Here is a 13,315-nt window from a genome sequence, read left to right as displayed (position 1 = left end):
TTTATTTCTTAACATAAACTTAAAAATAAAATAATTGTAATTTAATTAAGGTAGAAACGTTAAACCCAGGACCCTGCATTCACTATATCTGGTCTCCCACAGTACACAGAAAATGGAGATGCAATTATTTTAGTAAATATAAACTGCTAAATACCTTTTCTCATTAGCAGTATATAGCAGTCTTGTGACTTCTATCAGTGCCCGTTTAAAGCGGAGTTCCACTCAAAAATGGAACTTACGCTTTTCGGATTCCTCCCCCTCTCTGGTGTCATATTTGGCACCTTTCAAGGGGGAGAGAAGAGAAGATACCTACACCATGTCTGGCCCCTCCTCCACCTCTCACCCGCTGCCTTCTGGGAGACACACAGGTCCCAGAAGACAGCAGGGACCACTCAGAATGCACATCGCGACTCGCGCAGTAGGGAACCAGGCTGTTAAGCCGCAATTTCTGAAATTCCAAATTTCCGAATTTTCACATTTCCGAAAATGCAAAATTTCAGAATTTCGGAATTTAAAAATTCGGAAATTGGAACATTTTGGAAATTAGAAAATTCAAATTCGGACATTCGGAAATTCAAAATGAGGAAATTCGAATATTCAAAATTTCATGAATTTTAAAATTAGAAAATTTGGAAATTTGAAAATCCAAGAATAATGCCGCGTACACACGATCAGAATTCTCGTTGGAAAAGCCTTGAATGGTTTTCTTGATGGAATTCCGCTCAAGCTTGTGCTACCTACACACGGTCACACCAAATTGCAACCGTCAAGAACGCAGTGACACTACGACGAGCCGCAAAAATGAAGTTCAGTGCTTCCGAGCATGAGTCAAATTTTTTCCGAGCATGTGTCGGAATTTTGCGAGTCAGAATTGCCACAGACAATCGGAATTTTCGATGAAATAATAACTAACTAATAATCAATATTAAATTATAGGTATTGGAATTTCCTTTCAAATTTGGCTGTTAGTGAACGTAACAAGTACGAATTTATCCGACGTTATGAATTATCTGAAATAACGAATGCCGTATCTAAACAAATGGAATGTAAAGATCTAATAATAAATAACAATAATAATAATAAAACCTTTTTATTATTATTATTTATTATTAATTTGTTAAATTCCATTTGTTTAGATGCGGCATTCGTTATTTCGGATAATTTGCAACTTCAGATAAATTTGTATTCGTTACATTCACAAACAGCCAAATTTGAAAGGAAATTCCAATACCTCTAATTTAATAGTTAGTTATTATTTAGAATTTTACTGATTTTCTTTCTTTTTTTCAGATTTTCGAATAATTGAATTTCTGAATTTTCTAATTCGGAAAATTCGGAAATTCGCAAATCCGAAAATTCTAAATTTGGAAATCTAAGAATCGAAAATCTACATTTCCGTTTTTTCCGAATTTCCGGTTTTCCAAATGACAAATTTTCTAATTTCTGAATAAAGCAAAAAAAAAAAAAAAGAATGGAACAAAAACGAAAATGAACATATTTTTTGTCAGTGCACATGTCTACTGATGGGGGAGTGCATGTGATCCGCACAGGGCCAATCAGTAGACATATGCACTGACAAAAAATGTGTTCATTTTAGTTTCATTCGTTTGTTTGCTTTAATCGGAACTTAGAAAATCCAAATTTTCTTTTTTTTTTCGAATTTCCGAATTTCCAGTTTTCTGGATTTCCGAATTCTGAATTTTCTCATTTCTGAATAAAACAAAAAAAAACTAAGGAAATAAAAAACTAAAATGAATACATTTTGTGTCAGTGCACATGTTGGCCCTGTGCTAATCGCACGCACTCTCCCAGGAAAAAAAAAACTCTCTAGCAATACACGCCAAATTGAGCATGTGCAGCCTGACTCCAAAGGCTCTGTATTATCTGGACATGTTTTGAAGTCAGTGGAAGAAGAGCAGGATCTCGTCTAATATGAATATCACCTATAATCGCCAGCTCCACCTAGAGGTTATTGGGAGGTATTTCTTTTGACTGAGGTATTTTAAGAAAATACAGCATTATGGCCACTACATGGAGCTGACGATCAAAAGTTATAATCATATTACAAACAATAAGATGATCATTCCTTGTGTCTGTGTTTAAAACATTCATACAGGGAATTTTTTTACTACTGACCCCATACTCATGAACTCAACATGTAAAGCTCTGCCTCAAGCCCATTGTTAATTATATCATGCTGTATACACGTCAACATGTTTTGTGGAACTGCCTGTCCACTTATCCATGAGAAAGCACAGAGGTAAGTGTATGTATAGTATCATTTTTAAGTTGCAATGGGGGTTAATTACTAAACTTGGAGTGTGCAAAATCATGTGCAACTTTGCATAGAAACCAATCAGCTCCCAGCTTTTATTGCCAAACCCTAATTAAACAAGCTGAAATAAGTAGCTGACTGGCCACCATGTGCATCTGCACCAGATTCTGGGTGCACCAGTTTTACTAAATCTACCCCAATGTGTCAATAAAAAAATCTGACTCTCTCCTGTATGTGCTTCTCATCCCTATTGTCCAGGCGGGAGATCCCAGGAGCTCTTTAGGAGAACGAGCAACACCATACGAGGTCTAGATGGGGACATTGGGTCATATAATATCCTATGAGGAAATCTGATTACATTACCGTCCTAGACATAGAAATCCATGGATTCCAAGGGGAAACCTAAAATATTGATAAGGGCAATCTATGGCATGTTCTCTGATCATTTAGAGCCGATTCACACCAGTGCATTTTAGCGCAGATCAAAGCAGAAAAACATTAATTTCCAATGTGTCCTATTTACACCATGACGTTGCTTTGCGCTAAAATGCAAAATGTGTGTCAACGGACATCAACGCGTGTTAAAACACGCCTAAAATGGATGGTAAATGTATTTTAGCGCAAGTCAGTGTGAACTGGCCCTTGGTTTAGTTAATCTGTTTAACCAGTTCCCTACCGCCGTATTGTAAAATGATGGCGGCAGGAACTGTTCCTCCCCCTGGGTGGGAGTCATATGACGTCCTCTGCTTCCCGGCATTGTGGAGAGTGGGCGCCGCGCGGGGGGCATGCGCCGGCCGCAATTGCCCGGTAACAGAGCTGGGACACAGATCTGTGTGTGTAAACACACAGATCCACATCCTGACAGGGAAGAGGAGAACCGATTGGATGTTCCTTGTACAGAGGAACACCGATCGGCCTCCTCCCCTCATCAGTCCCCTCCCCCCACAGTTAGATTCACTCCCTAGGACACACATTTAACCCCTGCAGCACACCCTAGTGTTAACCCCTTCCCTGCCAGTCACATTTATACAGTAATTGGTGCTATAAAATTTAATTTTTTATAGCACCGATCGCTTTATAAATGTGAATGGTCCCAAAATAGTGTCAAAAGTGTCCGATATGTCTGCCACGATGTCACAGTCACAATAAAAATTGCCGCCATTACTAGTTAAAAAAAAAAAAAAAGACAAATCTATCCCCCATTTTGTAGACACTTTTGCGCAAACCAATAAATATGCGCTTATTGGGATTTTTTTTTACAAAAAATATGTAGAAGAAGAATACATATCGGCCTAAATTGAAGGAAAATTTATTATTTAAAAAACAAAAAAAAAATTGGATATTTATTGTAGCAAAAAGTAATAAATATCGTGTTTTTTTTTCAAAACTGACGCTCTTTTTTTGTTCATAGCGCAAAAAATAAAAAAAAGCAGAGGTGATCAAATACCACCAAAAGAAAGCTCTATTTGTGGGGGAAAAAAATAATAAAAATTTAATTTGGGTACAACGTCGCATGACTGTGCAATTGTCATTCAAAGTGTGACAGCGCTGAAAGCTGAAAATTGGCCTGGGCAGGAAGGGGGTGAAAATGGCCTGTATGGAAGTGGTTAACAGAGAATAGTCAGGACCCCTGTAAGGTTCACCAATAATAACTCAATCTAAAAATGAAATCCAGGTAAGTAAATGTAATAGTAGGTGCTTTCAGCCAAAGTTGGTAATATTAAGGCTATTGCATCTCCTACATCACACAAAGCTTGTACTGTATATGATTTGGTGTGGGGGGATGCACCACTCATATATTAAGTATTGGTTAATGTGTCCAATGTCCTTGACAGATTTAACATAGACTTTTACTTTGCGGTATTTTACATGGATGCTATTAACCGCTTCAGCACGGAAGATTTTACCCCCTTCCTGACCAAAGCACATTTTGAGATTTGGCGGTGCGTCACTTTAACTGACAATTGCGGGGTCATGCAATGTTGCGACCCAAACAAAATTGACATCTTTTTTTAGCTTTCTTTTAGTGGTATTTTATCACCCCTGTGTTTTTTATTTTTTGCACCATAAACAAAGAAAGAGCGACAATTTTGAAAAAATATATATATATTTTTTACTTTTTGCTACGATAAATATCCCCCAAAATATATAAAAAAAAGTTTTTCTTCAGTTTAGGCCGATATGTATTCTTCGAAATATTTTTGGTAAAAAAAAATTAATTAAAAAAAAAATCACAAAAAGCGTATATTGATTGGTTTGCGCAAAAGTTATAGCATCTACAAAATAGGGGCTAGTTTTATGGCATTTTTTTTTTTTTATTAGTAATGGCGGCGATCTGCTATTTTTATCTGGACTGCGACATTATGGCAGATACATCAGACACATCAGACACTTTTGACATTATTTTGGGACCATTGTCATTTATACAGCAATCAGTGCTATAAAAATGCAGTGATTACTGTGTAAATGACACGGGGTGGCGGTATCTCCTTATCAGTGGTCCTGCCAGTATTACTCCACCAATATACTATTTTAAATGTATTTTTAGCCAAATCTTTTTTTTTAGCTTAGAATCAACATGACAGTTAAGCAGCTGGCATTGTAGGAGTGAAAAGCAATGACAGCATCTGTATTACCCTCTATGTGTTTCCTTTTATATTGGGACTGTCATCTACACAATGAAGATCTGAAGCCTCATGTAATGATATGATTTTCACACCACACTTACCAAATCATTGTCTTCCTCCACAGGCCATAGGCCACCACAGATGCAAACTATGGGATGGAGCTCCGATTCGGAAGTGGCATTCACTCGCAATGTTACACATTCTCCAATCACTACTCTGGTGACCAAACGCAAAGGTCTCTACTACGTCTATTGTCAGGTTGGCTTCACCGGCAAGAACATTGATATAAGACTGCTCAGCGAGGTCATCACTCTACATGAATCTACCAATGTAAACTTCACCCTGCTGATTGGGTCAGAAAGTATAACTAGACCTCCTTCGGACCTTGAAACTTGGTCAACCAGCCTAAGCCAGGGTGGACTTGCCAGCCTAAAAGTGGGACAAAAGCTGTATGTCCATGTAAGCCATCCACACCTTGTAGACTATGCTGAAGGAAAAACCTTCTTTGGACTTGTCATGGTGTCCTGAGTCCGAGACCAGTGGACAGGCACTACGTCTTATTTTCAGAATATATTAGCCCTAATAGGAAAATTCCAGTTCGACCAAATGCAATTGATATAACATAAAATATTTACTAAGTAGGCAATTTTGTAATGTAATTCAATAAATACAAACTTTCCTTTCAAAATCTGCAGCCAGCTATGCTTTTTCAAATGTTACTTCCTTGCCAACTCCGGAAGCATTGTGTACACTGTGTACAGAACCCCCCAGAAATGGCAGTGGCTGCTTATGAAATCAGCTTACTGCTGTTTCTAGCCGTTTTCCTCCTATTAGAACAATGCAACTGATGTGATTGTAGCAGGCAGAACCTCCAACTTCTATGTTGTATAAAGGGTGATCCTAGTGATGCAAATGTATGGAAACATCCACAAAAAAAAGAGAAAATAGGTGAATGCCGGAGAGCCTGGTGTACTAGTTAGGTATCTCATGGGTGTAAAAAACAAGCGTAGCAAATCAAAAAAGCAAAACAAAAAAAAGGAGTAGAACTTACATTGGTGAGGGTGTAAGTGACCATGAAGGAATGGTGACTGCAACCTGTATGTAGACCTTGGGGAGAATATGGCTGATTCCACAGAAAGGGTAGGAGAGTCGGTTTCAATGCTCAAGGTGGCCCAAGCCAAGGCACATCAGAAAGGTAGAGTGGCAGTGGTCGGACTTACATTGGTGAGGTTGTAAGTGACCATATAGGGAATGGTGACTGCAACTTGGATGTAGACCTTGGGGAGAATATGACTGATTCCATAGAAAGGGTAGGAGAGTCGCTGCCAAGTCTCAACTGGGCTTGGGCCCAATCCAAGGTACGTCAGAATGGTAGCGCGACGGTTGTCAGAACAAACAACCTAAAAGATGAACGTTGAATGGGAGTCCTGAGGTCATGGATATCCATGGCATCTGCAGCCCAACCTTGAACATCTTTGTTGCCATAACACAGCTGGCCTGGGTGCGCTGATGGTGCCAGAGCAATGCACATGAATTGGGTAATGGTATTGGCCAATTGGCAACAATGACACTGGACCCTGCTAATTGTGTCTCCTCAATTGGGCACATCTGTCAAATGTGTCCAATCAAGTATTGAGCTTTATTGTACACATTTGAGATATGAGGCTGGGATCCACAACAATAGTGAGACCTCCTCTTCATTTATGTATTAACCTTTTCCATGATCCCATTATGGTTCTTTAAGGTATGGTGTGTTGGAGGTATTTATAAAGTCACGTGATGTCAGATGGCAGCGGACAGCCTTGTGTTTTATTGGTAGATGGTACCTTAAATGTACTTGCGCTACTGTATGCACCTATCACATGCCTGGCGATGGGGTCCAGTGTGGCCCCAAAGCATTGCACTCTTCTGCTGTGATTTAATCATTTTAAATAAAAGTTTTTGGATGCCATCTGAAGATCCATGGTGTGCTGCCAAATGTGTGTTTAAAGTTGAACATGTCACAGAGGTGCCATTGTTAATTTGATGATCATGCCATGTTGAGGAATGAATATTCAGATTACCATGATGATCTTGATAATGGTGTATTTATTAAATTATTACATTCTAAAAATGTTTGATAAATACTCCATTATCAAGTAAAAAATTCAATGTTCCACAGTGCTGTGCAATATAATATTAAAACCAACAATCTCTCCATATGTATATGCAACTATTAAACATATATGTCTTATATCTAAAATATGCATGAAAAAAATGTGAAGCAGTGTTAACAGTCCACAATCATGTGTATCCAAGAAATAAAAATAAAAAGTCTCTGAATCGTAACAATGCATGTCCATTATTTTATTTTCCATTCATTTGTGCTGAACAACAATTTGTGATCTTCTTTTAAACATATATGTGCATTTCTCCTAATCTTATCATGCTGTGCCCATCACCACTATGCCAAAATTCTCACCTTAGTTAGAACCAATATTCATTAGTTCTAATGCAATTTTTCCCTTTAAGCCAGATTTACTGTGCCAGGGATGATGCTCTCCTTCCTTCCCAGCAGGCAATCTCAACCCGTTTCCATCCTCAAGAACCTCCCAATAAAAGGGTGCAGGAAACTCAAAAAGAGATACAAGTACAAATAGTGCTCTCCCGATACAGGCACGTCTCAGAAAATTTGAATATTGTCAAAAAGTTTATTTATTTCAGTAATTCAATTCAAAAAGTGAAACTCATATATTATATAGATTCATTACACACAGACTGATATCTTTCAAGCATGTCTTACTTTTCATTGTGATGATTATGGCTTACCGTAGTGAAAACCCATGTCATGGTTATGCAGTGATCTTCCTGTGTTTGCTTACCTTCCCTCATGTCTTCAGACTAAGAAGCCAGCTACTTCCACCTGGTGGTTTTTATAACCTCTCCTCTAAGCATGGCTCCACCCCAGGCCCTATCAGGGAGCCCTATATAAACCTGTGCACTGCAGGCCTCAGTGCTGATCAACCATTGTGTATTCTTTGTGTGTTAGCTTCCTGTTTCCTGCCGTGTGCTCTGCTACTGTTTTCCGTTACCGACTTTGGCGTGTCTTGACTATCCTTGTTTGCCTGTGATCCTGACCTTTTGGCGTGTACCCGACTATTCTCTTGTCTGCTTGTGGCCCCGACCTTGGCTTTGTCCCTCATCCCTATCCTCCTGTTGCCTACTGTGGGTGTGAGCTGGGGGACCCTGGGGGTCGCGACCTGGAGCCAGTTGCAGCCAAGTCCATCCTCACCACTGGAGGCTCTGGTGAACACCTGCTGGCTCTTAGACTCCGCGCCCCGGGGAATCTTACGCTCTATCCCCAGTGGGATCTGTCCCCCGTCTGCAGCAATCAGCCGTAGGGTCCACAACCTTGCGGTGCACTCCTGATCCTTCGGTGTGCACCTGTCACCTCGCCTCAAGGTGACCTGACAACCCAAAATTCAGTATCTCAGGAAAATTTAAATATTGTGAAAAAGTTCAATATTGTAGACTCATGATGTCACACTCTAATACGCTAATTAACTCAAAACACCTGTAAAGCTTTCCCGAGCCTTTAAATGGTCTCTCAGTCTCGTTCAGTAGTTTGCACAAACACGGGGGGAGACTGCTGACTTGACAGCTGTGCAGAAGACAGTCATTGACATCCTCAACAAGTAAGTCACAAACGGTCATTGCTAAAGAAGCTGGCTGTTCACAGAGTGCTGTGTCCAAGAACATTAATGGGAGGTTGAGTGGAAGAAAAATTGTGGTAGAAATGGGTACACAAGCAACAGGGATAACCGCAGCCTTAAAGTGGCTGTAAACCCTCCCTCACAACTTTGTCCCATGTAAATCAGCATAAAAACCCTAATGAGCATTGCTTGTAGATATCTCCTTACTTGCTTAGTATTGTTGTAATCCTTGTTGCTCTGTAGAATGAAGTCACTGAGCATGCCCAGATCTCCCCTGATTTACAGCACTCTCTCTATGTACTTATCTATCTGTTATCAGAACTTCCTACGGCACAGCACTGAACTCTGCTAATCACTCAGAGCTTCCTCCTACACACCATGTGACCTCACATACAGTCTAAACTTGGCCATTACTTGCTGAAGCTGATAAGTCTGACAAAGGCAAACAATAGACATCGGCACAAGTAAATACTATGAAATAAACAAGTAAGCTATGAACAGGGAAGCAAGGTTGCCATAGAAATGTTGGATTGAGAAGGAGGCTTGATTAACAGTACAGGAAATGCTCAATGTAAGAGAGGAAATACACTCCACTGTGGACTCAGAAAACAATACTTAAGATGGAGCTCCCTAACCCCTGGAAACAAGTTTTTTAAAGTTTCTTTAAACAGTAAGTAATATGCGATTTGGGCTGGATTACAGTGGCTATAGTCTGATAATTACTTATTATAATGGACTAAATGAATAGAAGCATCAGAGTGGGAGAGTTTACTTCCTCTTTAAGAGGATTGTGAAGCAAAGGCCATTCAAGAATTTGAGGGAGATTCACAGGGAGTGGTCTACAGCTGATGTCAGCACTTCAAGAGCCACCACACATGTATCAAGGACATGGGCTACAACTGTTGCATTCCTTGTATCAAGCCACTCCTGAACCAGAAACAACGTCAGAAGCATCTTAACTGGGCTAAGGAGAAAAAGGACTTGACTGTTGCTCATTATGCCCCATACACACGGTTGGATTTTCCAACGGAAAATGTGTGATCGGATCATGTCGTTGGAAAATCCGATCGTGTGTGGGCTCCATCTGACTTTTTCCATCGCAATTTCCGACATAAAGTTTGAGAGCAGGATCTAAAATTTTCCGACAACATGATCCGATCATTTACATTCCAATCGTGTGTAGCCAATGCAATGGACAAAGTGCCAAGCATTCTCAGAATAAATTACGAGACGAAAGCTATTGGCTACTGCACTTTTTATAGTTCCGTCGTACGTGTTCTACGTCACCGCGTTCTGAACGATTGGATTTTCCAACAACTTTGTGCGACCGCGTATATGCAAGACAAGTTTGGGCCAAAATCCGTCGGAAAAATCTGACGGATTTTGCAGCTGGAATGTCCAACCGTGTGTACAGGGCATTAGTCCAAAGTCCTCTTTTTGGATGAAAGTAGATTTTGTATTTCCTTTGGAAATCGAGAGTCCAAGAGTTTGGAGGAAGAGTGGAGATGCAAAGAACCCAAGTTGCATGAGGTCCAGTGTGAAGTTTCCACAGTCAGTGATGATTTGGGGAGCCATGTCATATACGTGTTTTGGTCCACTGTGTTTTATCGAGTTCAAAGTGAGCGCAGCCATGTGTCAATAAAATTCTAGAGCACTCCATGCTTCTCTCTGTAGACCAGCCTTACGGAGATCCTGATTTGATTTTCCAGCAGGACTTGGCACCTGCCCATACTGCCAAAAGTACCAATACCTGGTTTAATGGTATCACTGTGCTTGATTGGCCAGCAAACTCGTCTGACCTAAACTCCATAGAGAATCGTGGGGTACTGTCAAAAGGGAAGATGAGAGACACCAGACCCAACAATGATGGGCTGAAGGCCACTATCAAAGCAACCTGGGCTTCCATACCACATCAGCAGTGCCACAGGCCCATCACCTCCATGCCACGCCGCAATAATGCTGTAATTCTTGCAAAAGGAGCCCCAAGTATTGAGTGCATACTATACTGTACATGGATATACTTTTCACTAAGCCAACATTTCTGTATTAAAAATCCTTTTTTATTGGTCTTATGTAATATTCAACATTTCTGAGATACTGAATTTTGGGTTTTCACTAGCTGTAAGCCATAATCATCAAAATTAAAAGAAAGAAATGCTTGAAATATATTACACTGTGTGCGACTATCTACCGTATATAAAATAGGAGTTTCACTTTTTGAATTGAACTACTAAAATAAATTACCTTTTTGATATTATTCAAATTTTTTAAGATGCACCTGTAACTATAAGAATATTTTTAATACATTTAACCCAATAAAATGTTAACTCAACTTTTATAATGCACTACACTGGTACATAACAGGATACAGGAAAGTATATACAAATTGGTTCACAGAAAATGGCAGCCGGTAGACTTCCAGTGATGTCATAGGCTGCTCCTCCCCATGTAGGTTTTTTTTTCTTTATTGGTAACAGTGTACTCAAACTTGAGTGGTTGCGCTTAGGACTCTTTTACTAGTTTTTACTCCATTATTAAGGACATCGTGGTAATCTGGATAGTCATTCCTCCACATGGCATGATCCACAATCTAACGACGGGCACCTCTGTGACACATACAGCTTTCAGGTTTTTTGTAGAGACCACCAGACCCTCTAACTTAGCACACCCACTTCCTTGAGTTTAGGGGTATTGACAATCTCAATATCTAGAGTGAAGAAGCAAGTAAGAATCTGCAAATAATCTTCCTAAATTCTTACAATAAAGAAAATTGTTGCTTTTTACAACAAAAGTAGAGTTTCAATTTAACCCTTTCTCTGCCACAAATGCAATTATATGAAACTTCCTTATTGTTCCTACAATGCATTAAAGTGGCATGTCCACACCATCACCCCTGGACCAAATTCTCATCTGGGTCTTTTGTGAGCCTGTGATCTCTATAGGTAAGGTGGGGGATGGTGAGCAACCCATTTACTCTTCTCTGTATTGACTAAACTCAGAAATACTCGCCCCAGCACATATTTGGGTTTACAAGGTCTTTGTACTGGTTCTGTCATGTGAGTTGTAGATGCAACTAGTCCCCTTTGTTTTTTAGCCTATAGGCAAAGCTCAGTGATGCCTAGTGGTACATTTTTGTTTCTTACAAAGCGGGGAAAATAAATCACCTGCCCAGAGGGTAATATGCTAAAATTTATGGTCTTCAAAGGAAGCTTTAACAGTTATTTTCAGAAACGGATCATTTATTTAGCAAAACCTGTATAGTCACAGCTTTTTAAAAATTTTTTTTAAAGTGCATGATGTGAACCTGTTACTTAAACCAGCCCTGGAAACTAACATAACGGACTGCCTATTCATATCTTCAAAGGTGCACTCTGGGCAGATATTCAAAAAAGAACCAGTTTATGCAGCAGAGAATAGTTCTCTATACAGTAGAGCTCAGATTGGGCAAGAGAGGGGGAGCACTGGGAGCCAATCACGTTTGCTGGTTGTAAATGAGCTGACAAGGAACATTTTGACATAAGGGAAAAGCAGAGGGGTGAGCGCATCCGTGTGCTGCTCTTTCACTGTCCAATCAGTGGCTAAGGGAGGAGAGGTGACCAAGCTACATTGTTGCATTGTTGCACTGTAGCTCCCTACTGTCCCCGATTTCGAGGGACTGTCCTTGATTTGGAATAATGTCCCTCTGTCCCTCTTTCCCCCTTATTTGTCCCTAATTTTGGTCTGATCATATAGTTGTATATAAAATGCACTTTTTATCTTTCAAAAATTGTTCCCCAGTGCTAAACCTTTTATCCAATTTCTAAATTGCTGCATTTTTACATTTTAAAAGCCAATATAAAGGAATAGTAGTGGTAAATAAAAGTCCTTGTGGATTTACTTAACCTTTTTTTTTGGTTAATTCTCCTTTAAGAGGGTGTGTCAGGGGGCATGTCCTATGCCTACATACGTTTGTTAGTAGGTGTCCCTCATTCTCATCTCAAAATGTTGGGAGGTATGCAACCTAGCTCTAATGCTAGACAGGGCTGTGTAAATCTCATGACTGTCTGGAAAGAATTACAAACTCTTTGACAGGTAACACAGCCGCATTATATGTATTTCAAATGTGCATTTAGCTGTTTACTGGAGTTTCTCTTTAAATATGCTCAGTGCCTCTTCTTATTTCACTTGCTGAGCCTTCAATGGTGGATACACTTTTTGCTCTGACTTGGAGCTCTGGCACACCTTCCTGGCATTCTGTAAGGCAATGCAGGAAACTCATTGGCTAAAAACAAAACTGTCCACATTGGATTAATAGATAAATTAATGCAATATGAATAAAATTCTCTTGGTTGGTTGATGGCTCATGACTGTGTGCTCCTTAACCTCCCTGGCGGTATTCCCGAGTCTGGCTTGGGGTGAGATTTAATTACCATAAGCGGTATTCCCGAGCCAACCTTGTCCCCTGGATCCAGCAATGTCTCCCCGATGTGATCAGCGAGCTGCCGTGTCTCGCTCGATCTGTGACAGCGCAGAGCTCCGTTCCCTTCGAGTGTTGCGACGCACAGGGACGGAGTTCGGCGCCAAATTCAAAAAGTAAAAAAACACAGTATACTGTAATCTTACAGATTACAGTACTGTATCAAATAATTACACATTCCCTTTGTCCCTAGTGGTTTGTTCAGTGTCCTGCATACAGTTTTATATTATAAATACTTTTCTTTATGCCTGGAAACTGGAGATTG

The 13,315-nt window shown here is 39.9% G+C and overlaps 2 protein-coding genes across 2 annotated transcripts in view; one reads left to right on the top strand and one right to left on the bottom strand.

The window, feature by feature from the left end:
• The window catches only part of LTB (lymphotoxin beta), a 79,376-nt gene extending 72,143 nt beyond the window's left edge, over positions 1 to 7,233 (top strand). Inside the window, exon 5 of the mRNA XM_077483048.1 lies at positions 5,027 to 7,233. Within this exon, the coding sequence (XP_077339174.1) occupies positions 5,027 to 5,430 (404 nt within the window). The 3' untranslated portion in view covers positions 5,431 to 7,233. The remainder of the gene's footprint in view (positions 1 to 5,026) is intronic.
• Positions 1 to 13,315, bottom strand: part of LOC143983383 (regulator of G-protein signaling 3-like) — a 257,050-nt gene that overhangs the window by 226,447 nt on the left and 17,288 nt on the right. The gene's annotated exons all lie outside the window — the stretch shown is intronic.

The sequence above is a fragment of the Lithobates pipiens genome, unplaced genomic scaffold, assembly GCF_037356315.1.
Source record: "Lithobates pipiens isolate NorthernLeopardFrog02 unplaced genomic scaffold, aLitPip1_a1.2 Scaffold_1, whole genome shotgun sequence".
NCBI classification, from domain to species: Eukaryota; Metazoa; Chordata; class Amphibia; order Anura; family Ranidae; genus Lithobates; species Lithobates pipiens.
This window is presented reverse-complemented; position numbering and strand designations above follow the sequence as displayed.